This window comes from Macaca thibetana, chromosome 5 (genome assembly GCF_024542745.1).
Source record: "Macaca thibetana thibetana isolate TM-01 chromosome 5, ASM2454274v1, whole genome shotgun sequence".
NCBI lineage: Eukaryota > Metazoa > Chordata > Mammalia > Primates > Cercopithecidae > Macaca > Macaca thibetana.
The window spans coordinates 56,502,044-56,526,522 of record NC_065582.1 but is presented as its reverse complement, the minus strand read 5'-3'; the positions used below and the strand labels follow the sequence as shown (position 1 = coordinate 56,526,522).

At 30.9% G+C, this 24,479-nt stretch overlaps 1 protein-coding gene across 2 annotated transcripts in view; it reads left to right on the top strand.

Annotated features, from left to right (window-relative positions):
* PCDH10 (protocadherin 10) overlaps positions 1-24,479 on the top strand; it is a 62,344-nt gene that overhangs the window by 4,254 nt on the left and 33,611 nt on the right. For both annotated transcript variants that reach the window (XM_050789908.1, XM_050789909.1), the window contains exons 2-4: positions 812-870; positions 1,413-1,519; positions 9,561-9,866. In XM_050789908.1, coding sequence (XP_050645865.1) covers positions 812-870; positions 1,413-1,519; positions 9,561-9,866 — 472 coding nt within the window. The remainder of the gene's footprint in view (positions 1-811; positions 871-1,412; positions 1,520-9,560; positions 9,867-24,479) is intronic.

Genomic DNA, 24,479 nt, shown 5'->3' with positions numbered 1-24,479 from the left:
CCACTGTTTTGGATAAATCACTGCTGTTGGCTTTCTTCATAAAAGAATTTGGCTTGTCAATTCTGACTTCTTTTTAAAAGGATGGAGAAGTGACAGAGCTGGAGGGTGGGGGTTGGGGGGAGAACAAAGTTGGTTTATGTAAAAGAAAGTTTGGACCGGAAAGGTGTGTGGGCGGTAGAGGTGGGGAGGCAAATGCAGAGAGCCTTTGGAGTGGAAAAGAATGGGGGTGTGGCGGGGAGGGCAGGATTATGAACTCCTTTCCTGGCAGGTTATTTTATTTGAGTCTTAGATATTATTAATTGACTTTCATGAATATTTGTACAGCTCATTTGTATCTTAAGCACATTTTGAAAATAAACAACAACATAATTCCACAAAATATCCAAACTTTTTGCTTATTGAGCGTGCTGTTTTTCTTGTGTCAACCAGTATGCACCTAAACACTTTTTTTAAGCCACTGAAAAAAAAAGACTGCAGAATATAAACAGGTTGACTCTGTTAGAGACAATAGTATATGTGCTTTAGCCATGAAGTCATTTGTATTTTCTCTTTAAAAAAAACACACACATTTAAAGTTAGCCAATTTTATTTTTTCAACCTTTACAAGTGACTAAAATGTGGTTTCAAGTGTCTCTGCCTATCTCCCCTGCCCTTACACAGAAATCACTAGGATGAGGTCTTTGGAGAGCTTGGAAATTCATAAAAATATATACAATTACTTAAGCTAGATATAGTCCCTAACCTCAAAAGTAGACTACTAGTTCAACCCATAGCATTCAAATGCTCTTGATTTATTTATTTTTTTTTCTAGACTAAACACCAGCGAGCAGAGCTCAGCTATCTAGTTGACAGACCTCGCCGAGTTAACAGGTATGGACTCTTTTTTTCCCTAGAAGTAATGAACAATTTACTACCTAGTAAAAGTAGGAAGTAGGTATATTATTCTAAATTAAAATTAAAATGTATAAAATATTTTCAATTAAGGCAGGACATAAATATGGATTATATTGTGTTTCCTAAACAAAACATTAAAAATTATACATTATATTTCATTTATATACATTTAAAATATATTTGAATATTTTGTCAATTTACACTCCTACACAGCTTCTGATAGTCTTCCTTACTGTTCCAAATGTATATATATTTTATGAAAATGTTATAAACATGTATTTAGCTCCAATTGTAGAATAATGCCTAAATTTTATATGACTTAAGTGCTCAAAATGACTGTTAATCGATCATTTTTAAAGAGTTACGCTTAGGTTATAAAAACTAGCTTTATGCAGAAACAAAGCCAACTAAGAGGTCTGTGGGTCTGCAGCACCATCTGTGACCATGTGGTGGCAGAAGAATGTTTTCTGTGTTTCTTCACCTTTTTTATTCTAATATTCACATTTTTGTACTTCTAGTTCTGCATTCCAGGAAGCCGACATAGTAAGCTCTAAGGACAGTGGTCATGGAGACAGTGAACAGGGAGATAGTGATCATGATGCCACCAACCGTGCCCAGTCAGCTGGTAAGTGTGATCAAAGGGCAATCTAAATGCTAACTTTTATAGTTTTTATTTTTAAAAATAAACCCAGGAAGGATGATGTCCTAGGCAATTTTCCGTATGTTTAATGCTGGTAACTCTACAGAAAAAGAGTGTCACTCTACTTTGATAATTGCAGACTTAAAGAGAATTGTAAAAATGCAATGCTCCTTTGGAGAGTTAAAGTTAGGAATTCATTGTGGAGAGTTTCAGAATATGAAATATATCTTGCTTATGTAATGTTCTTTAATGGACACATTGCATACAGAAAGACATAGCTCTCTCACCTGGTCCAGTTACCAGTCTTCAGTCAATTAAGGTATTCTTAAACTTGTTTATGGATGAGATAACTGAAGATGGATAAAATTGATTGACCTGCACAAGGTCACAAGAGGATTAATAGATGACTAAACACTAGAATCCACATTTCTTGTTTTCCGGGGCAATGCATTTTACACACCACCAAGTATTGAATGAGAAAAGTAATGGTGATTAAAAGTCATTAATGGGTTGAAAACAGGGTTTCTAATCTTGAGTCTTAGGCTTCAGAATGTTAGGTAATACGTGATAATGTGTATTTTCTGAAGTGTCCTTGGTTTCTTCATATTTTCAACAGGGTCCATGACACATCAAAAGGTGAACTCTGAGAATATTTGTATTTGGGCTTGACGGTAGTCATTGACAGGTTCCGATGTGATATATATTTATTTTATTTCATTTTACTTTTCTTATTATAAGTCAAGTTTTATGAGATACTGGTAACTCTTATCACTAATACTAAAAGGAAACTCTTACATGAAATAAAATATGTGTGTTAAAATGAAAATGATTTAATAAACTTCTGGTGTCCTTCCTAATTATTTGGTTTTCATCTTTGAAGGGTATTTGTTGAATATTTTACTTTTTCTAACTAGTTTTGGGTTTATATGACACATGAAGAAATAGAAAGGCTAGTCAACTTTTCTAACTCCTGAAAATGTCAATCTTAGACTGTCTCTGGGTTCAACTCAGCTCTGTTGAGACTGGACCTTTATTTTAGTTAATAATATAACCATAGGTTCTTATTTTCAAGGTGATATTAGTCCTCGAGAGCACTCATTCCTTAACACACTTGGTGGACCTCTGGATGGTGCTGAGGCAGTGTGTCAAAGGGCAGCGTACACCCCATGGTGGCCTGGCAGCAGTGGTTGCTACAAGCCTCTCACTTGGCTAATGTGTGCTGTGTCTGTGGCTGCCTTAGCCTTGGGAAACCCAGGCAGGAGGAAGGGAAAAAAGGCTGCTCAAGGGTCTCTTTATATTGCTGTGAGTCATTAATATGCAGGCCTAATGAGACTTGAGAACTGCCAAGAATCCCCGGAGGTCCCTGCCCCTTGCGGGCCTTCACGCTAAGTGAACAGAGCATCTATTTAGTGTCTGGGAACCTGACAACAAACCAGATCTTGCCAGAAGTTTATATGTGAGTACAAAGTCCCTTTCATTTTTGCCCTATATATGGCATATGATTTATTGTTATCTTTAAAAACTGTACATTTAGCATTGCTCATTCTTGTTCTTTTTCAGAGTTTCTAATTTAACTGTCAGTCTTTTAAAACTTTTAAAACAAAATGTTTAATGTTTTAAAAAGAGTATCTGTTGCATGTTTCTTTGGATGCATTTTACTCCTTTCCCACCCCACACGCCCGGCTTTGTTTTTCTTGTAGCACTTCAATCTCAATGAACATTTCAATTAGTTTAGTCCCTCAGACATAATGACCCATAATAACCTAACTGAAGAAAGAGTAATGAATAAACATCTGCAAAAAGAGCCAAATTTGGAAGATAGATGAGAACATATTCTTATCAGTGCATCTTCCCAGTAGCTACTTTATTTTACAGTCACCCAGTGTTACAATTTCTGTAATGTTTCTTTCAAATTATTGGAGATGTCAAAGCATTTAAAAAAATACAAAAATGTTAAAATGTGTTGTGGAAAACACTTTAGCCAGGCAGTTTTCATTTTTATCAAAATGTTAAAAATTTTTCCTTATCTTTAAGTTCTTAAACATGTAAAAGTATTATAGAATTAGCAATCCGTTTATGTATCTCATTAGTAGTTACAGGGCAGCCACAACATACTGGGCACAATAATAGCTATTTTAGGATTGTAATAAAACACTTATGTTAAGGAGTGATTGCACCTTTGTGTGCTGAATTGCAATCAGATTTAATGTCTAATTTTATTATAAGAATGATTTTGAAGTGTTTTCTTTTTTAAGTATAAAACCTCAAATGCAGAGAATTAAAGTGCATTTACTTAAAGACTTTTTTCAATCCATACTGCTGTTACGTACTATAAGCCTCACATCAAGCAGCTAGACTACTTCCAAAAATTTAAGCCCATTTCAGATAAATCTGTTGTATTTCACTGTAAAGCCAGATATTAATGATCTTACTATTTTGCAAAATTAGGTAATATTACTCATAGCATAGCTTTCTAAGTTCAGGATAGAAAAAAAAAATTATGCTGTAATAAGCAAATCTCACTTAACTAGGTTTTAGTGGGGAAAAGTTAGATTATCAAGTAAAGCTAACATTGGAAAGATAAAGACTCCGAATTCTCTCTTTCAGTTTGTACCACATTCCACACTATAGTGTACAGACTGTTTAGCTCAGTGCTTCACCTGTTTAAACTTCCTTTTTCTTTACTACTATTTCTTTTTCTTCATTAACATTATTCTGTATTATTTATTTAGATATGCCTTCTATTTATTCTTTTATGAATAGTTTTCTTTTTTTGTTCTATCTTACACCCCCTCCTTCTTGCTTTTCTTTTTTCTAAGCCATTTGCCGTCACCAATGTTGTTCATAGAAGGGCTTTAAACACGAAGACAGCTGCACGGAGAATCACATAAGCTTTTTCAGTTTTCCACTGCACCTGGCTCCGTGTGTGAAATTCTTCGCCTTGACCACTGCTCTGTGGCACTTTCTTTATATAGCCTTGTCAAGGTGCTTTCCGTTTTTTTCAGTGCACTATTGATGTATTGGTTAGATATGGCAGTAGTCCAAGGAGAAGTGGTAAATGCAAACATAAACCATCACAAGAGGAAAAACTGATTAATCACAGCTTAAATAGCCAAAGAACTGGACTTTAAAGATATATGTTTTCAACTTTATTATGTCATTAGATTAAAACATAATTATTTTTTTTCTATTTTAGGGTACAGATAGAATATTTTAAATTGTATATTCTTAAACATTTTAATATTATTTGAGGTATATTTAAAGTGATCTGTTAGTAGTGACAGGTTGCTTTTCCCATTATAAAATACCTACACTGTCAATAATGCTAAGCTTAATTATAGATTTATTTTTAATACCTTATGCCTTTAAAAAAATATGTTGAAGAATCCTAATGAGTGATTGAATTACTTGTTAGACATTCTCTGAAAATTATCAAATTTCTCTTCAATAATTTTTTCTTTCAGTTATAAGAGAACTTATCTTCCAACTATGTTTAGTTTCTAACTAATTATAGATATAGATATAATACATGGTCAAAATTTGACTATGAATTTTAAAAACAAAATGAGTTGATTGGTCAGTAATTTCAAATTATTAGATAAAATGTATCATTGAAATGCATTAAGCCATTGCATTACTACAATATCAGCAATAGAATTATTGGTTTATTATAAACACAAATACCTATTTCCAAACTCCATTAAGAATTTAGATAATTGTCAAATTTGCTTTTGGGTTTATGTATAAAATGACTTTACACCAGTATTTATAAAACCTTATTCACTGGTGAAACTTGGAGCTACAACTTGAAAATGTGGAGAGATTTATAACTGGAAGCAATATAGAAGACAAAATATTGAGAGGAAATGGTGAAAAATATATACATGTTGAAAGATTATAGGTAGGGAGAAAATTTTATGGACTTATTTTGATTTTTTCATGAGTGAGTTATGTTAATAACTATCTGCTTCAAAACCATGTTTTCCTAAAATATACTGCAATTTTTGCGGTTACAATTAATGTATCTTAAGTAGTTAAAAGACTAGAAATCTTCTCAAAATGTGAGAAGTTTTTTATCTTCTTTAAAATTAATTTATCATATTTGGGAAAAAAAATGTTTTGAATGAAAGCTTGTTGCACAAAAAGAAATGTTCACACAATATTGTATTATGACAGTCACCAAAAAAATAGCACCAATTGAATTCTAAAACTTCTGAAATCACAATTTGGTCTCAATGGAAATATCCACTGCCTCTGAGTATACAGGACAAGTTACTTGCCAGTTGAAAACCATGTACTTCAAAATTTGTTTACATATATATTTGCATAACAGGCAGTCTATCACGTCAGCTGTCATCCCTTGCAGAACAGATTATTTCTGAAAAGTGGAAAAATAAATAACTAGAAAAAGAGATTGCAAGTAAAAGGTATATGTTGAAACATTTATTAGATATTACCAAAATTTCAAAACTGAGGTTTGGAATAGTAGATATTGGAGACTCTGAAAGGTGGGAAGACTGAAGACAGGTGAGGGATGTGAAATTATCTAATGAGTACAATTTACATTATTCAGGTGATGGTTACACTAAAAATCCAGACTACACCACTACACAATAAATTCATATAACAAAATTGCACATGTATCCCTAAAGTCTATTTATTTATTTATTTTTAATTTAATTGAGGTTTGGTCTGTAATTTTCTGTTGTAAAAACCCACATTTTCCATAGTAAGGGCAGTTGAATGAGAAAAAGAAAAATTAAGTTAAACTTACCAACTTTTGAGGTGTCAATTTGAGCTATTAAAAAAATTGTAAGAGCAGTGTTAAAGTTATGCATTTTAATATATCCTAGCTACTGTAATATCTGGCATCCCTGTGCATCATAAAGTCATTTATCACAACAAAACTTAAATATACCTCTGGTTATTTGGTAATTAAAGTACTATATTTAATGGGACTAACAACAGATGATAAAAGATAAAATGTTAGTTATACAATGTCTTCCGAAGGTGAGGAATCGTAACGGAATAAATTTATGTGGCTCTCAAACTATATAACTATACAACAAATGAAAAAATCAATTTTCAATTAATTTTTCTGTTACTTATCTGAAGTTTATTGATTTACTATTAATGTTATGTTTTAAATGTTTGTTTCTATGTCTGATTTTTCTTCCTGAGAAATAGGTACACTTATCAATAAAACTGGTGAAACATTTATGTACAATTTGAGCCACCTTACCTTTCCTTCTAGTTATATGAAGCTGCATATTATTACTAAAGGACTTCCACTTTAAAAGGATTAATTCATAGATTTATTAAGAACGTTATTTACATATTTATTGCCTTGGTAGAGTGATACTGTTCTTTAAACAAAAAACTTTTCTATATCTTCACTTTTTTTTTTTTTTTGCCATGCACATGCTACAGTTTATTTTTAATACCGATTCTCAACGTGTGTGAACTTTACTATGTAATCTGAGGAAATTTTAACCAAACTCAAATAATCAAAAGAGACAGAAGAAAAACGTACTTTCCAGATAAGAAAATGGGCACATTGGGGTATAAACTACATAAAAGTAATTTCTACCAAAATCAAGCAGTATCCTAATGTATGTTGACATACTAGATTATTAAAGTTATGTGTAGAATTGTCATATTCACAGGTAGAAGAGTAGTTGGGCCTAGGTGCAAAAAAATATGTGAAAGGTTGTATATTGTCTTATCTAGCATATTTAAAATGATATTTATTTGTCATGTGGGAAAAATGGTATTAGTTCGAATTTATATTGGAATGTAATTATATCAGCTATTCAAATTGAGTATATATTAAGTTTATTTTAAAAATAAATAATTGCTCATAATAATTTTACTCTTAAAGACAGTTTCTACTATCAAAAAAATCTATGTTCCCCTATCATTCTATTAACAAATAGGCAGCATTTATCATGTCAAAATATAAATCTTCTCTCTGGTTCTGTAGCCTCTACCTAGTTAGTATGTAAACGTGTATCAGGGACATTCTATTTCCCTTTCTCTTTTTCTTTTCACATATCTTCTTCCTAAAATAGGATAAAGGAGTGAGTTTCTCTGGTGTCTAGTGAAACATTTACATGTTTTACATGCTGTTCTCAGTCAGATTCCTTAATCCCAGCTTCAGCTCACGTTTCTGTTCCTCAACAGTTCACTGATCAGTAATTTATTTCCAGACTTATACAGGAAAATTATCAGTGAAATATTATAATCAAAGTCAGAGTTAGCATTCTACATAGTTTAATATAAAATTTTTAAACAGTCATTACACAGTGAGATTAATATATGATAAGAAGCTTTGTGTTACTTTTTTTAATTTATGTAATTAGCTGTTCTTAACTCCAAAATACTAGAGTTAAGTATTAGATAATCTAGATAATCTAGATAGTATTAGACAAACTAATCTAGAGTGTTCATAATTTTGAAACATTATTTTTAGACAAACTGAAGTGTTCATAATTTTGAAAAATTATTTTATTTTTTATATGCAGATAACATATACACAAACACACATAAATCAATATATAACAGAATACTATCAGGAATTTAAAATCCAAAACTTGTTCAAGAGCTCAAATCACTTTTGATATTAATAGAAGTAACAATCAAGTATGTTCATTAAATAAATATTACTTTTTTGATTTAAAAAATGTTTTTCCAGACTGTGTATGGACTCGAGTTTCTTTTCTACAGACTAATAATATACTTTTGTTTTTCAAATTTATCCTGTTTTAAAATTTTTAAATTATTTTTTCTTTTTTTTAAAATATTATTTAGAAAATAAAAGTGGCCTACTAGGCACTGTCATTCCACACCCAGCTCCACGCCAGTGAGCCGGGGAGCTTCTTATCCATTTAAAGTTTGAGAATAGGTTGAGATCGTTTCGGCCCTGTTTTAAAATATTTGATAGATATGTTACTATGTTTAGAAAAACATTAAAATGCTATTTTTGTTTATGTGTTTTTCTGTGTAGTGCTATGTATTAGCATTCATATTAAATAGTATTCTGTATTGCTCGAAAATTCTTATGCTTTGCTTAAGAAACTGAATGACCTTTCTTGATCATAATCAGATAATATTTGTAATCTTGTCAATCTAAGGAAGACAATGAAATTTGAACTTGTCCTTTGAAATCTTGGTATTATAGGATTAGTAAGCAAACAACTCTTTGTTGACTAGGACAAGTGTGTTCCAATATAGAGCAAGTAATAAGGTATTTGTCAATAGTATCTGCAGTTGATTTACACTGCATTTGGTTACCTTGGTTTCACTAATTACAGTCGTTCGTTCTGGATTTGTCTAAGGTGGTAAATGATAAGTGGTTTTTAGTAATATGGACTACCACAGTGTCATTGAGGAATACCTTTAGGAAGTCATTTCCTAGAAACCTCAGAAAATATGCTTTTGGCTGCTAATGAAATTGTGTTTTATTCTTGATTTTTACTGATATTCCTCTGTGTATACCACATTTCTGTTGAATTTCACTTTCTGCTTCATATTCAAATTTCATAATCTAAATATTTTTGGTGCTTGGCATATTTCTTATGTTTATTTGTTTTTAAGGAAAAAATTCAGATATCATTGTTAGGGATCACGGATTTTAAAGCTTTTACACCTTGTTGTTTTCTCTATTATACACTTCATGAGAGATTTTTTAAAAGATGTCTACTTTTTTTACTCATCATTTCCCAGTTATTTAAATTATTTAGAGCCAGTATTTTTTCACAATACCTTAAGTAGTTTAGAAACATCTATTTCAGAGACCTCTTTGCCAGAAGAATCTTATCTTTTACATTTGCCGATCATTTTCTCTTTTTAAAGTGATGGACAAAAATGAGACAAAATGATATTTGGTTCCTGTCAGGATAAGCCAGGGAAAATTTGTTAAGACACCTTCACTTGTCACCCTTTATGCTGCCTGTAATCTTACCCTGCTAAGTAACTGGTCATGTTGGTGAAGACTACATCTGTAGTTTCTTTTTTCTGCTAACAGGTATGGATCTCTTCTCCAATTGCACTGAGGAATGTAAAGCTCTGGGCCACTCAGATCGGTGCTGGATGCCTTCTTTTGTCCCTTCTGATGGACGCCAGGCTGCTGATTATCGCAGCAATCTGCATGTTCCCGGCATGGACTCTGTTCCAGACACTGAGGTGTTTGAAACTCCAGAAGCCCAGCCTGGGGCAGAGCGGTCCTTCTCCACCTTTGGCAAAGAGAAGGCCCTTCACAGCACTCTGGAGAGGAAGGAGCTGGACGGACTGCTGTCTAATACGCGAGCGCCTTACAAACCACCATATTTGAGTAAGTATTACACAAAGGGCTCTGTAAAAGTGTTCCCTTTGAGGAGATAAAGTTCAACATTCCACTCTTTTTGGTAAAAATGGAGTTCAGGTTTTTTTAAGAAACAAGGATAAAAGTGACAGGATGCTGGCAACACTTTAGAGCAATATTCTTTATTTATTTAAAATAATAGATTCCTCTAACATTGAGACATTAATAATCGCACTCAGCTCTTTCAAAATATAGGACTATATTCTCCAAATTTATTATTTTATGTAATCATTGTGAAGAATAAAAATGCTTTGAGATTCCATAATGCATTTCCTTTGAGGATCTTGGTAGTGAGAAATATAAATATTTTTCATTTAATTAATGGATAAATGTTACCGACAATTCAATATCTTGGTCAAACTACATAAATAATGTTTGATAAAGATAAAAACTCATGACAACTCAATCAAAAGATGACTTACCTTGTATAGCAGATCCATCCTACATAATGTTTTCTTTCATCTACTACAAAAATAACTGTGGAACTTATAAGCTAGAAACAAAAGATGAGACAGATTGTAGATATATCATTTCGTTTATGATCGATGAAATGGAAAAGTAAAAGTGTTTTTAAAAACCTAAAGGAAAAAAAAACAGAAGAATATTTATTTTAGCCCTTATGATGTATAATGTGAAAAGCAAAGATTGAATGCATTGAGGTTGTGGCTACTAATCTGGACAGAGATAATGCAAATAGACAAGTGTTATATGCTTAAAGGAATGGTCTTTTATTAGATGCATACATTGTGGTGACAACAATAGACAGGGGGTGTTTTATGAAAGATTGTTTTCAGCTTTTCAAATTACTCAGAACCACAAATACCCCAGCGTGATGTAACACTTTAGCACTTCAGAACCAAAAAATCATTTGTTTTACTTTATTTTTTAAAGCTTATACAAAGAGAGAACAAATACTTAAAGACAGGAAATATTGAGATGTCTGAAATGCAATTTGGATGCTAATGTCTTTAGTTTAACTCACAAATCCACACATGATAGTGAAATAAAGTAGCCTAAAACCAAATTTTAGTAAGTGAGGAACATGATGCTGCCTTTGCCTCTGAAATTGAATTCTGGACTCAAAATTATATTTATTATTAAAAGTAAAACTTTTCCAAATTTTAAATAGTGAATTTAACTACTGTTTCACTTAAACTAAGAATATACATTAAAGAAATACATTATTAATAATTTCAAGGCAAAAAGTGAAGGGTATATAATTCAGATTAATAAAAATTTGTATTTTTAAATAAATACAATATTTGCTTTTACCATATAATAACAGGTAAATCTACTTCAAATATAGTGGGAAAATCAACTTGCCCTCTTTTGCTCTTAGTGCTCTTGGTGAAATTACACTTACATATAGACCTGGAATTTTTTTTTTTTTTTGAGATGGAGTCTCGTTCTGTCGCCCAGGCTGGAGTGCAGTGGCCGGATCTCAGCTCACTGCAAGCTCTGCCTTCCGGGTTTATGCCGTTCTCCTGCCTCAGCCTCCCGAGTAGCTGGGACAACAGGCGCCCGCCACCTCGCCCGGCTAGTTTTTTTGTATTTTTTAGTAGAGACGGGTTTTCACCATGTTAGCCAGGATGGTCTCGATCTTGTGACCTTGTGATCCGCCTGTCTCGGCCTCCTAAAGTGCTGGGATTACAGGCTTAAGCCACCGCCCCCGGCCGACGACCTGGAATTTTAAACATCTACAAATGTCTTTTCTTTACTGACTAGATTTTTTTATTAATAAGACTATTGGAAGCAATTTTTTATTTTTAAAATATTAACGCTGCATATATATTTAATACAAATTTTTCTATTTCTTAAGAATCTGGTATTTCATTTAGAAATCTCATTCAGGGATTATGAAATTTATTAACATTTATGTGTGTTGCTAAAAATCAAAACAATGCATCTATTATTTCACCAGGAAATTTTTAATTATTTGCACATTATTCATATATATATTCAACATATATATATGTATGTATGTTGGAATGAGTTAGTTTTTAATAGTAGTTTTTTTTGTTTGTTTTGTTTTGTTTGTTTGTTTGTTTGTTTTTCCCCCTAATCTGTTTTAGCCAGTTCACACTGCTCAAAATTTAGGGTTTGGGTTGACATGTGACCCGGGGTGGAAAATTTGCAGAAGAATAGCTATTTTGTTGTTTTCACTTCTACTCTTCTTAGTTCTTCATACAACTTTAATCATGTCTAGACTTTTTTTTTTTTATTTAACTTTTAGTATTTAATGTCATCTTAGAGCCATCCAATTATATTTAAAATTACACCATGGCTCTGACTTAATAATCATAAAAAATTTTTGGTTAGTCTGATAATATAAACTCTAAAACAAGACTACTCCTGACCATTTTGCCCCACAAATTCATATGGTGACAGTTACTGATACTTGTGTTCTTTTTCATTCAGAATAGAAATAGTGTCATCTTTTAAGTCTAAAAGCAAGTCCCTTACATAATTAAAAAAGCTAAAAATTGGCACTAATTACTTGCTTTTAATCAGAATATTTTAATAATTATTAAAGTTGTAGGTTTTTTTGCTAAATATGCAGTTTCATAATGAATATAATATACATTTTAATATTAGGAAAAAGAGCAGTATATTTAGTTATGTTTGTGTAAAGCTCTGAAAAGCCTAATGAAACTGTCACTGTCAATTCTACAATAATGACAAGGAAATGACGATATGCTTAAAATTACAAAAGAGATCATTGTCAATACAAATAACTTTTGATTTCTATACCTCCGATTGCTAAAGTTAAAACTAAAAACTGCAAGAAAACAACTTTTACACAAAAATAGGTGGATGCAAACATTAAATAATGTACTTCATGTTCTTAAAAATATGCTTACAGTTATGTTTCTTTTTATTTTAATGTATTAACAAAAGACACATGAAGAGCATAAATGATGTATTTAATAAAAGGAGACTTTTAAAAATCAGGAATAATATTGAACACATCTTTCAATACTTGCTAAATTATTCATGAGCACTTTCTGAGCTTGTTTTCTCTTATTTTTGTTATAATGTTATAGTTTGCTAAGTTGATATGGAGCAAAGGGATACACTCAAAGATTGCATAAATAAATTTAAACATGTAGAACATGGCCATATATTCAGAAATGCCATATTTACATTTACCTTAAAACGTTAATAAATTTCAGTTTTACTTTACCTTTAATTTTCATTAGTGTAATTAAAAACACTAAAATACCACTTTCATTTTTAATTAAAATTAATAATTACCTGCAGCACTTTAAATAATCATGTTAAAATGAAAGAAAATATTTTCTGGAGTTTTAAAATAACATTGCATTTTTATCATGAAAATTTTAAGGATTTGTTTAGAATCCTAGACATCTTACTTAAAATAATTCATTCTTTCAAATGACACAATAAGTTATGTGTAAAACCATCTGGATAATCTCCATAAATAAAAATATAAAATGAATATAAAGTCAATAATGTAATTGACAAAAGTTATATTATTAGTATAATTTCAGAAAACCCTACTAGTTAAAACACTTTAATATTTTTATAGTCATTCCTGCTTATGATTTTGGCTTTATACTTTGAACACCATCTCTTAAGATTTTTGTCAGTAAATGAACATGAAATTCAATTCCTATCAGCCTGAACTATACAGTAATAAAGGCATAAGTATTGTTATTTGGATACTTGTTGATTCTTGCCAATAAACATAATTAATTCCTAAAAATTGAAGACAATCATAAGATGCTCAATACAATTACATCAAAATATACTCATGAAAATATTTCTTTAAGTGTCATACAATGATAAATTGGACTGAATGAAGTGAAAAAAACTGCATCATAATGACTACATTTCTGAATCAATGGAGCTTTCTAGAGTCTAAAGGGAACAATTTATTTTCATGGCACATCCTGCCTTCATCTTATACAACATTTGGACTAGTCCAAGTATACTAAAAGTCATTCTGGTTGTCTCCTGACCTAATTTTATTTTTGCCAACTTGTTAACCTTCTTGAAATTTCAACTTGACACACCCATATCATGATTAAAAAAATAAATTTCTAAAACAGTTCATTTAAAATACTGCTAAACCTTTATCTAGACCTTTTATTGATAAACTTTAAATGGGGGAAATTTTTAGGTATCTATATTATGTCTATGTGCACTTCAAGTTTTTAGTTGATTGAAATTGGAGAACATGTTTTGTTTAGTAACATTTCTTCCAATCCCTTCATTATCTCAGCCTGCCTTCTGTGAGTTTTCATAATTTGTTGAACTCAGTAGTGCAGTAAGAGCATACACAGAATTCAAAATAAAATGATTTTTCTTATTGATACACATTACCCTCACACTTATGTACCTCTGTATAGTGCTTTCTCTAGGATTTGTATTTTCCTCTAATGTCGTAAATATGGTGTCACTATCCAATATTAAAGTCCAAAAATAAATATTTTTATAGAAGGCCTTGCTTTCATATAGGCCCATACACCACTAAATGAACGGACCTCTCTTTCAGGATTTTTTCTTTTTTACTTGATGTGTTAATTTCTGATTAGTTTTCCTCCATGTTGTGCTACTATGTGTACTCTGAGGGTGGGTTCTTTTTGTTGTTCTTTTACTCTTTTATATACATACAGATTGGTGAACCTAATTTTCTCACTTTTTCAGTTTATTTCTTTGGGACAGTTTTATGGTCTTAGAAATATACTAGTCATTCTATTTTATCATTAAATCCCTTTATCCAGGAATTATGAATAAATCTGTCATTATCAAAAAGTTTACTCACTTCAACTCCAGGAATAGGAAACAAATGATAACTAGGCATCAGAAAAAAAAAAAAAAAAATAACTCTGTTCATTTTCTCTATCTGAATTTTATTATATTTTATACTATTTTAAAATATTATTTATTTTATTGTATTTGGTGAATTTTTTATATTCTACTTCTCTGAAAAATGGTCATCTATTCATAATTCGTGTCATTCCTCCAGTTAACTGACTGATGCAGCAGTTGGTGGGAACTTCTCTGTAACACTAGATACATGAGATATTGTATTTTGTTTCTTTTTCTTTAATTGTTGTATAGTGGTCTATCTCAGCTAGTACAATTTAAAGTGAAAGCTATGAAAATCCTTCTGAGGTGCAGATATGAAACACAGCAGTTTTTTATATATAAATATCTGGTCATTTCTGTAAGCAATTTTTTTTTTACTTACTCAGATATCAGTACTTCTCTGTGACTTATTTCAAGTCATTTAAAATTTGTGCCTGTGGGTAATTTGGAACTAGTTAGCATGCAAGAAATTTCTATTGCCCCAGTTAAAGAACAATTTCATAGTTTCTTTTATCAGTATAGTTATCTTTATAATTATCTGCAATATTTAAAAGTGCCATTTTAATGACTTTCAATTGAATTGATTTTATTTTGATAATTTGACCTGTGGTTCACCCCAAACTTTATATTCTAAATATTCAAAACTTACACAATAATAAGTACTATGTTTTGTAACTGCTTTCTTACCATTTATTAACTTTGCTAAAATCTGCTCCAGCTCTACTACAATTTTTCTTCCCAATACAATTACTCTCTTGGCATATTTCGACTCATTATCCAGCTATGCATATTATAAATGCTAAATAATTATGTGATGAAAAATGAATTAATGGGCATTTTTAAAGTATGCAAAATTTCATTAATGTTGTCATTATTTATTCATTCATTTATGCACACACGCCGTTGTTGATACCTCCAAGCAAACTTTATTCTTTTCTTCCAATTTTTAAAAAATGTTTTAAATTAGTTATATTCTTTGTTAGCTACACCTACAGATTTTTACATGGGGAAGTAGAATTTAAACTAATTCAAGCTATTGAAATGCACCCAACTAGTGTGTTTGTGTAAAATATCATGGAGTGTTTCAGGACTTTGAGATTTTAAACTTCTTTTGATTTGTTCTAAGAACTTATTTCATATCCTAAGGCAGAGTTAAATTGTTTCATATTTCTTAACACTCTTAGAATTTTGATTACTCCCCATTCTTCCCCATCTGCAATACCATCTTTCTTTTATTTACTAGCAACTTAATATGTTAGCTCTCATGTTTCATCTTTTTATAAAACTAAGAGGTTTATGTTTTCCTCTAGTTTAGTCACTTTTTTTCTTTATTTAATTCCCATGTAGGATTTATTTATTTACATTTTAAAATTACGTTTTTGAGTTCACAAATAAATGGTTAAGTAAAATATTGTCATTTAAGGGCATGTAGAGAAAACATAATCGATAAAAGTTAATTATACTTTTATTCAATATTTTATAGCTCTTTAGTATGACTCTTCAACTGCTTTTCAAAGCAGTTTATCTCATGCATATTTAGGACTTCTTAGAATTAACATTTAGCATATTAATATTATTATATACCTCATTTTATATTACAGATCATTTTCATCCTCTTTCTTATTTTGTACATTGATATAAAACTGTGTAAGCATTTGTCTATCATATGAGCTTAACAAAGTAAGACTATCAATTAGAATATAAATAGAATTATTCAATGAAAAGAAATACCTACTTGGGAATTTTTTCCTGCCTCATCATACTGAAGATATATGAGTCAAAATTTGAATATGTTAAGTTATAAAGATATTGTAAATAAGTCTGGAATCTACAAATTCAATTGCCTATAAATATCATTAAACATTATACAATACTCAATGTGCCAGACATTTTTTGGGTGAGTCTTCGTCATCTTCAATCCTTTTAATAGAAATTAGATAGTGTCATTTAGATAATAAAGATTAGAAACTGTTTCGAACTCTGAGATTCACTGTTCAAGATTAAATAACATGACTGAATTAAGATTAAACTCCGCATAATGTGAGTCATTTTAATGTTTCCTGGAGTGTAACAAAATATTTTAGGTTTGTATTGAGTTTTAATAAGACTTCCTAGTCACTGTAAATTAGCTTGACCTATTTCAATTTAGGTGAGGAGAGTGTAGGAAATTCAAAAACCTTGTCTCCCAAAACATAATTACATACCAAAAACATAGATTAAAAACAAATTATAAGGTAGAAATTTTGCAGATAAAAATCAGGATTTTATTTATGATTCTATAATTCGTACCTTATATGACATAATGTATATACATTATGTATGGTAATAGTAAGACACTTACTCATACCCTTTCTCTTAGAGATACAATTCTTTTGACTGTATGGATTGAAGAGGCAATATTTGAAATTAACTTTGATAAAGTGTCTGTATATATATACAACACAGTGTTAGTCTGAATTATCAATGATAACTTCAAGTCATTCAATAAGGGATTATAAATTCATTTTATATGTTCTAGTTTCTTGATTCAGTCAAATGGATACACTCATATACATTTAAATCCCATATAGAATCATTACATTTTTAATCAGTTATATTTAATTTTTAATTATATCTATGGAACAAACTTTGATTATGTGCAACATAGGAGATAGGAGTCAATGTATTTAACTAATGGCTACTTTATTATCAGAAGCTGTTAACATGACAATATGGTGCTTGTTGAGAAACAGATACATGATTCAATTCATTTTAGCATTTTAGTATATTCTTTTTTTTTTTTTTTTTTTTTTTTTTGAGATGAAGTCTCGCTCTGTCACCCAGGCTGGAGTGCAGTGGTGCGATCTCGGCTCACTGCAACCTCCACCTCCCAGGTTCAAGGGATCTTCCTGCATCAGCCTCCCGAGTAGCTGGGAACTACAGGCACATGCCATCACACCCGGCTAATTTTTTGTATTTTTAGTAGAGACGGGGTGTCATCCTGTTAGCCCAGATGGTCTCTATCTCTTGGCCTGGGCCTCCCAAAGTGTTGGGATTAGAGGCACGAACCACCCGCCTGGGTAGTCTATTTTTTTTTAAGGTACTGATTGTTAAGTTTACAGTGCTTAAGTATGGCAAAATAAACTATGACACTGTAGATGAAACAGGTTTCTGGTACTAGTGTTTATGTATTATGAGAAAGGCAGTATTTTTAACTGCTAGTAAAAATGTTGTAGTCAGTAGGTGGTTTTCCCCACCTTAAGATTGGCCTGAATCTTACACTAGATTCCAATATTACCTGTGTTTGATATTCATCATATATTTTACGCAAACTAGAAAATTAGCTTTAGTTTATCACCAAGTGTTTTAAGGCACATCTATATGTCAGTCACTATATTTGGGCTGAAAATTACCACTTTATTCCATAAAAACGTATTTTAAAATGTTTTCATCATATTTTTCAATTAAGTTTCTTTAAACAAGACATAAACATAGAAGTAACATATAACTAAAATCAATATTAAATATATATTTTCTGGATTAAATTCTGAATCACCTTGGATACAGAAATAGTCAAGATAGAGGAGCTCGCCTCTTCCAATAAAAGATATGGGTTTGTTTCTTAAAGTGCAAAACATAGTAGAAAGTTCTGAGCCAACAATGGCAACAGTAGACAAAATAGATATAATAAATTTGTCATGATGATATACACCTGATGGTGTATGTAAGCTTAAATGTTTCACAGGTAGATTTAATATGAATGGTAGGAATAAGTCTATAGATATGAGAGTTAATGTTACAGCTTGGCAGTTGCCAGACATTGTATGCTTAGAAAATGTATAGGAAACTTGAGGCTGACCTGAAAAATTAGGATAAAATTCTTGTGTATTATTTTCACCATTAATAAGCCTAGTTCTGATTCCAGAATTAACTGCCCTGTTAGTCACTGGTAGCACAGATTTTAGGTCTATTTTCTTTAGAAATGCACATCAGATGATTACATTAGAGGTCATGAAATATCTTTATCCTGATTCTTTACTTACCTCAATCTTTTTAAAAAAAAACAGTGGTAACAGAGGACAATATTATACAAATCTAAAGAGTTCTCATAAGCAATATTTTTAAATATTTTTAAATGATGAATAATTTCAAGCATACAATGGTATAGAGAATAGTGTACTAAATCTTTCAGGTTTTCCATTGCTCAGCTTAAAGAATCAACTCTTGACCAAACTTGTTTCATCCAAACACTGATAAAACTGCTCCTTCATTCAGATGTTTCAAAGCAAATCCAGAAGGATTCTACCATTTAATCCATTAATGTTTACACTTTGCTTGTAAAAGATACAGTTTTTAACATAACCACAAGAGCAATATTTCTTCTTAAAAATAAGTTTTTTTACTATCATTGGTTATCTACTTATTATTTAAATTTCCATAATTTTCTCACATATATTAATATTACTTATATTTCCAATTGATTTGATTCATGACTGAAATCAGCTTTACAGGTAGCAATTTTTTTTTATTTTAAAAAATTTTAATCAAGGTACAATATGCGTATAGAAAAGTACAAAAATCATAAATGTATAACTCAAGAAATTTTTACAAAATGAGTACACCTGTATAGTTACCAAAACATTGTCACATAATATGTCCAGTAGCCAAAATATTACCACTATAGTATGTCAAGAAATCCATTCTTTTGCCCACTTAGAGTTACTACTACCCGAAGCATTACTACTATCCTAGTCTGTAACCAAAAATTAGTTTTTCTGGGGTTTAAACTTGATATAATTGGAGAAATAATGGAGTATGTTTGAGTTCCACTCAAATTTAATAGCCAGTGATTTCCTTGATAATATAGGGAAAAAACATCTGCAGAGCCTAAATATATACCAGTGTGTGAGCAAAGAAGACAATTTAGTTAGCATTAATTATCCAAAGTCACATTGCCTCCTACCCTTAAACCTAGAAGTGATACATGCTTTCTTCATCATTTTGGAAGATATAGTGTTCTCCTTGGATATAATTTTCTTTATGGCTAGTCTATCAGAAATGCTTTATGCTTGTCTTCATGTCTTATTGACTGAAATGTAATCCTTTGTTAACTTAATGGCTTTTATAGCAACAAATATTTAAAATATATTAACTTGAATACCATCTACTAGCAAAAGAGTAGAAAAAATGAGATGTTTGTATTTCATTTTTCTTTGAACACATATTAGAAGATTGTGACAAATTGTGGACTATGATGCATAAAGGAAATTTTAAATAGAGTAAAGAGATTAACATTTTGGGAAATAGCGTATCTGAAGAGAGTTTAAATGACGCAAGGAATTGTGAATTGAGAGGAAAAGTAAAGAGGTGACATAATAAATGTTAAGTATTTAAACAAATGATACACAGATAAGATGGTAATCAGTTAATCTGTCTTTATGGAGAGCAGAAAAGGGGGAATGGATCTATATGGCTCCTGTGAGATTTAAATTACACATTACAGGAAATATCCTAACCTTGACATTGGTTCTTGCTCCTGAGGGATATGGAAACATTTTACCTAGAAAGCTTTGTAAACTACATACGTATGCGTATGCCATCTTTGATTTGGTGAAATATCACATTCTAGCCCTGCATTGTATTTTCCCACAAAATGCCTTTCCTCATCTGCATCTGGCAAAGGAGAGAAGGGTTCAATTTACTTGAAGATGAAGAAGAGACAATTGAAAAAGCATTGATTTCATTTCCCTCCCTTCCTGTTTCTCTGGGAATGACTTTATCTTTCTTTCTTTGGAATTTTTTAGAGGAAAAAAATTTAGTTTCCTAAAGTCTTTTTTTTTTTTTCTCATCTCACATGTTGAATTGCAATGGAGAATGAAATGTCCAGGAACAAAAATTAAGATATTGTAATTTTAGAAAGAGATTTAGGGAGATGCATAGAGTATAAATGTTGAGTATGAAAATGTCAAATATGTACATATGTAATAAATACCATAGATTGTGTATATTAAAAAGTATGCATCATAACTCGCAGGTTTAAAACTTCATATTGTATGTAATAATAGTTTACACAGTAAGCTATTATTGTACAACAAAGTCAGTTGACTCTAGATGAAAAATATCTTAACCTTGTCTAATATGGAGTCTTCTCTTTACTACATTGGCTTATTTCTCTTATAATGAGAATTTTCACTTTTGGTGTCACATCATCCTCTATTGAAGTTTAAGGCAATCCATGGTGGCAGTCAGTATAGAACGACTGACAATTAAATAAAAAGGAAACACCCCTTATTAATCATTCAAAGTCATAATTGCCTGCTACCCTTAAACCTAGAAGGAATACATGCTTTCTTCATCACTTTGGAAGATATAGCAAGCAGGTCTTATATGCCATATACAATTATTCTATCTGGAGTTGATGTTTGGAGATTAAATTATAATATAGCCTAACTTGGTAATGTGGAAGCATGAATTAGTCATACATTTCAGAAAAATAAAAGGAAAGAGAAAATAATAAAATGGAAAACTTACATTGGCTAAACATTAATACTAAATTTAGTAATAACAGAAATAATTACCTACTGAGTGTCCATTTTATAGGCATGAGTAAATGAAATAAGACAAAATAAAGATATCACTTTTGTAAATTGTTACAAGGTGACAGTTCTCTTCTGTCAAGGATCACAGTAAGTCCTGTGAAATAGGCTGTAGTAAATAATTTTAGAATCAATTTATAAATATATATTATTATATAAATATACTTAATTTTATATAGGCAAAATGACTGGTATTAGACAATGCAGAAATGCCTTTTTTGATGGATTGGAGTGAATTCTAACTTCTTAGAGCTTGAATTAAGCTAATGATTGAGGAAATCTATAATTTTAAGTTATATTATGGAGTGGTGTGAAGATAATTATTTCTCAAGTTATGACAACATAATATTAATGCCTATTGAAATTATTACAAAAATTAAACATTCAGGCTTATATTAGAATTATTTTTAGCAAATACTCAACATTGAATAATTTAATATTTGCCTCTCACAGTTAAAATTGAGCTTGAAATCTAGTAATATATTCCTTGATAATGTAAATCACTCTTTGTAGTAATTTTTGTAGAAATTGTTTTCATAATGCTTATAAAAAGTGTGCTTATATATCCAATATAGAGAAAGATTACCTTTTTTTTTTTTTCAAGGAAACATCTAAAGTAGTTACAAGGGCACATTGTATTGTTTTGAAGTTAATTTTAAGTCTGTGTTCTTTTTTCTAATATTTTAAGTTTCTTCTCCTTTAACTTACTTTCCTCTCTAATTTCAAAGGGACATCAATTGGCCCTATTATTTTTAGTGGTATTATTTATTGTAAAGAAGCACCATAACAATTTAAAACTGTAAATAAACACTTTTTAACCAGCTGCTTTAAGCAAGTCTTCCCAAGCTACTGACAAGAACAGTGTGACCCACATTCAAGAAAACTCATTGTTGGTCACAACTGTATTCCAAGCACAGTGGTCTTCAGTTTTGTTTGGCCTGGAACTAGATTATATAAATGTTCTCGTGGCCTGGAGTATAGGAAAATGCTTATGTTTCATGAACTCATCACAGGCTGATATACGGAAATAAGATTAATATTTTAATTTAAAATACCAATATAATAGTCAAATAAACTGAAATACTCTTAAGAGCTCTCCACAGGAAAAATAAAAATAAATACTGTCAGAACTCTGATTGATAATGTAAAGGGAATTAGATCAACTTAATTACTATTGACCACACATAGCCCAATGCATCCTCACTTGATGTTAAGTGATCTGTACCTACTGCACAAATAAAAATATTCCAATGAGGTTTTCTCAGTGTGATATGCTCTGGGTCATCCTAGAAACATTGAAAAATGCAAAACATGAAAAAATGCAAAAGTATTTTGAATTATTGTATCCTCCTTCCCTTCCCTAAACCTCATGCAAATCAACAGTCTTCCTTTGAGATTTTTAGCAATGAATAAACCAGCCTTGGGCATATTGGATTACTCCTGAAAAGTTTTCATCTTTAAAATGTGCCTGAAGCACAACCTGCTCACCTGGTTGGATGTGGTATACTAAGTAAATACATGTTTGAAACATACCCTGTTCTTATTGATTTCAGAACAGTTTTTCCATACGCATCACAAATTTTACCATTTTTATAGCTTGGAACTTTTAATTTTAGAAGATATCATATTTTATTTTGCTCTCCAAGTATGCTTTTAATTCCATTGAACTTATAGCATACTATGGATTTATGAGTGACCTTTGTACATGTTCTCACATCAGAGAAGCAATGTGGTGAAGAGCACCAGTTATGGGGTCAGTCAGCCAGGTTTCAACTACTGGCCCAGCCAGCTACTATCTGTGGGACCTCTCTAATTTCTTTAACCTTCCTATAATTCCTTTTCTGCATCTGTGACATAGTTCCTCCAAAGCTCATTGTGGAAATTAAATTATTTAACATGTTTAAAGCAGTGAGTGCCTGCCCAAAAGAAGCACTCATTAAGTGTTCAAGGCAACCATATATTCAGTTAAAATTGGAACAATGACATCAGTCTGTGTATGGACAAAATTACAATTCTGGGCTTAAATAGAACTAATTATGCTCTCTTTTACTCCCAGAGAAAAATCAGACTCCAAATATTCTTTTCACTATATATCACTATTTTACATCTGCAGTATATATATTCTTTCACATAATACATATTTTAAAAGTACAGTCTCCTTATTTTCCTATTCCATCCAAGAAACCAATGGAACAGACATTATAGAACTAAATACATAATACTCAGCAAAGGTTAAGCTTCATTTGTTTCATGTGTTAATCACAAAGCATGATTATAACTTTTAAAATTTCACATTCTCATTATTTTACTTAACTTGTATACTTATAATAACTAAAGATACTTCGTTATGTACAACAGTGAAAATCATCTGAAGAATACAAGCAACAGATTTTTATTTCAGTGTAGGAAGTGGCATATTATATTTGATAATTGTAGAAAAAGGATTTCTATTTGCTCAGGCAAAAAGAAATTAAAATGATGAAAATCAATGTCCATATAGAATTTGACTCGTCTATGTTTAGAGAATTGTATTGGCACATTGGTGCAAATTCTAGCCTTATACAAGATATTGTTATCCTATTGTGTCCTGATAGCCCTGTGTAAAAGACACAGATGCCCTAAAATGCTTAAAGTAAATGAAAGTCATCTGTTAATATGGAAAACCATGTCTTTCTGTAACATATAGCAAATATATCTATATCTGTCACAGATCAGTATTTGAACACATAAAAGCCTAGAGATACTTTTGCCTCTTTGTTCTTCACCAAAATATTATTATCTGGTAAACCTGATTCTCTCAATCAGCTTTCTATTTATATTTTTGTATCTTTGTCTTTCAATGTGATACAGAACTAACAAATGGTGTCACAAACCCCTTTGAAAAAACACCTAAAAAACCACCCAAACTTTAGTTTCAGCTTGTAGTTTATTCATTGGTCTCTCTGTGTAATTCTCATGTTTTTTTATTCTATATGTTTCTGTCTTCTAACTTCTACATCAGTTTTGCATATATATCACTATTTTGCCCAAATAACAAGATACCTAACAACTAAGTTTTAGTGCCCAATTTCATTTCAGAATCATTCTCATTTATGTTTATTTCTCATATGAAAAGAAAAAATTTCTCATTTTTTATACAGTGATAAGGCTTTTGCATTTAATATTGCTGTTT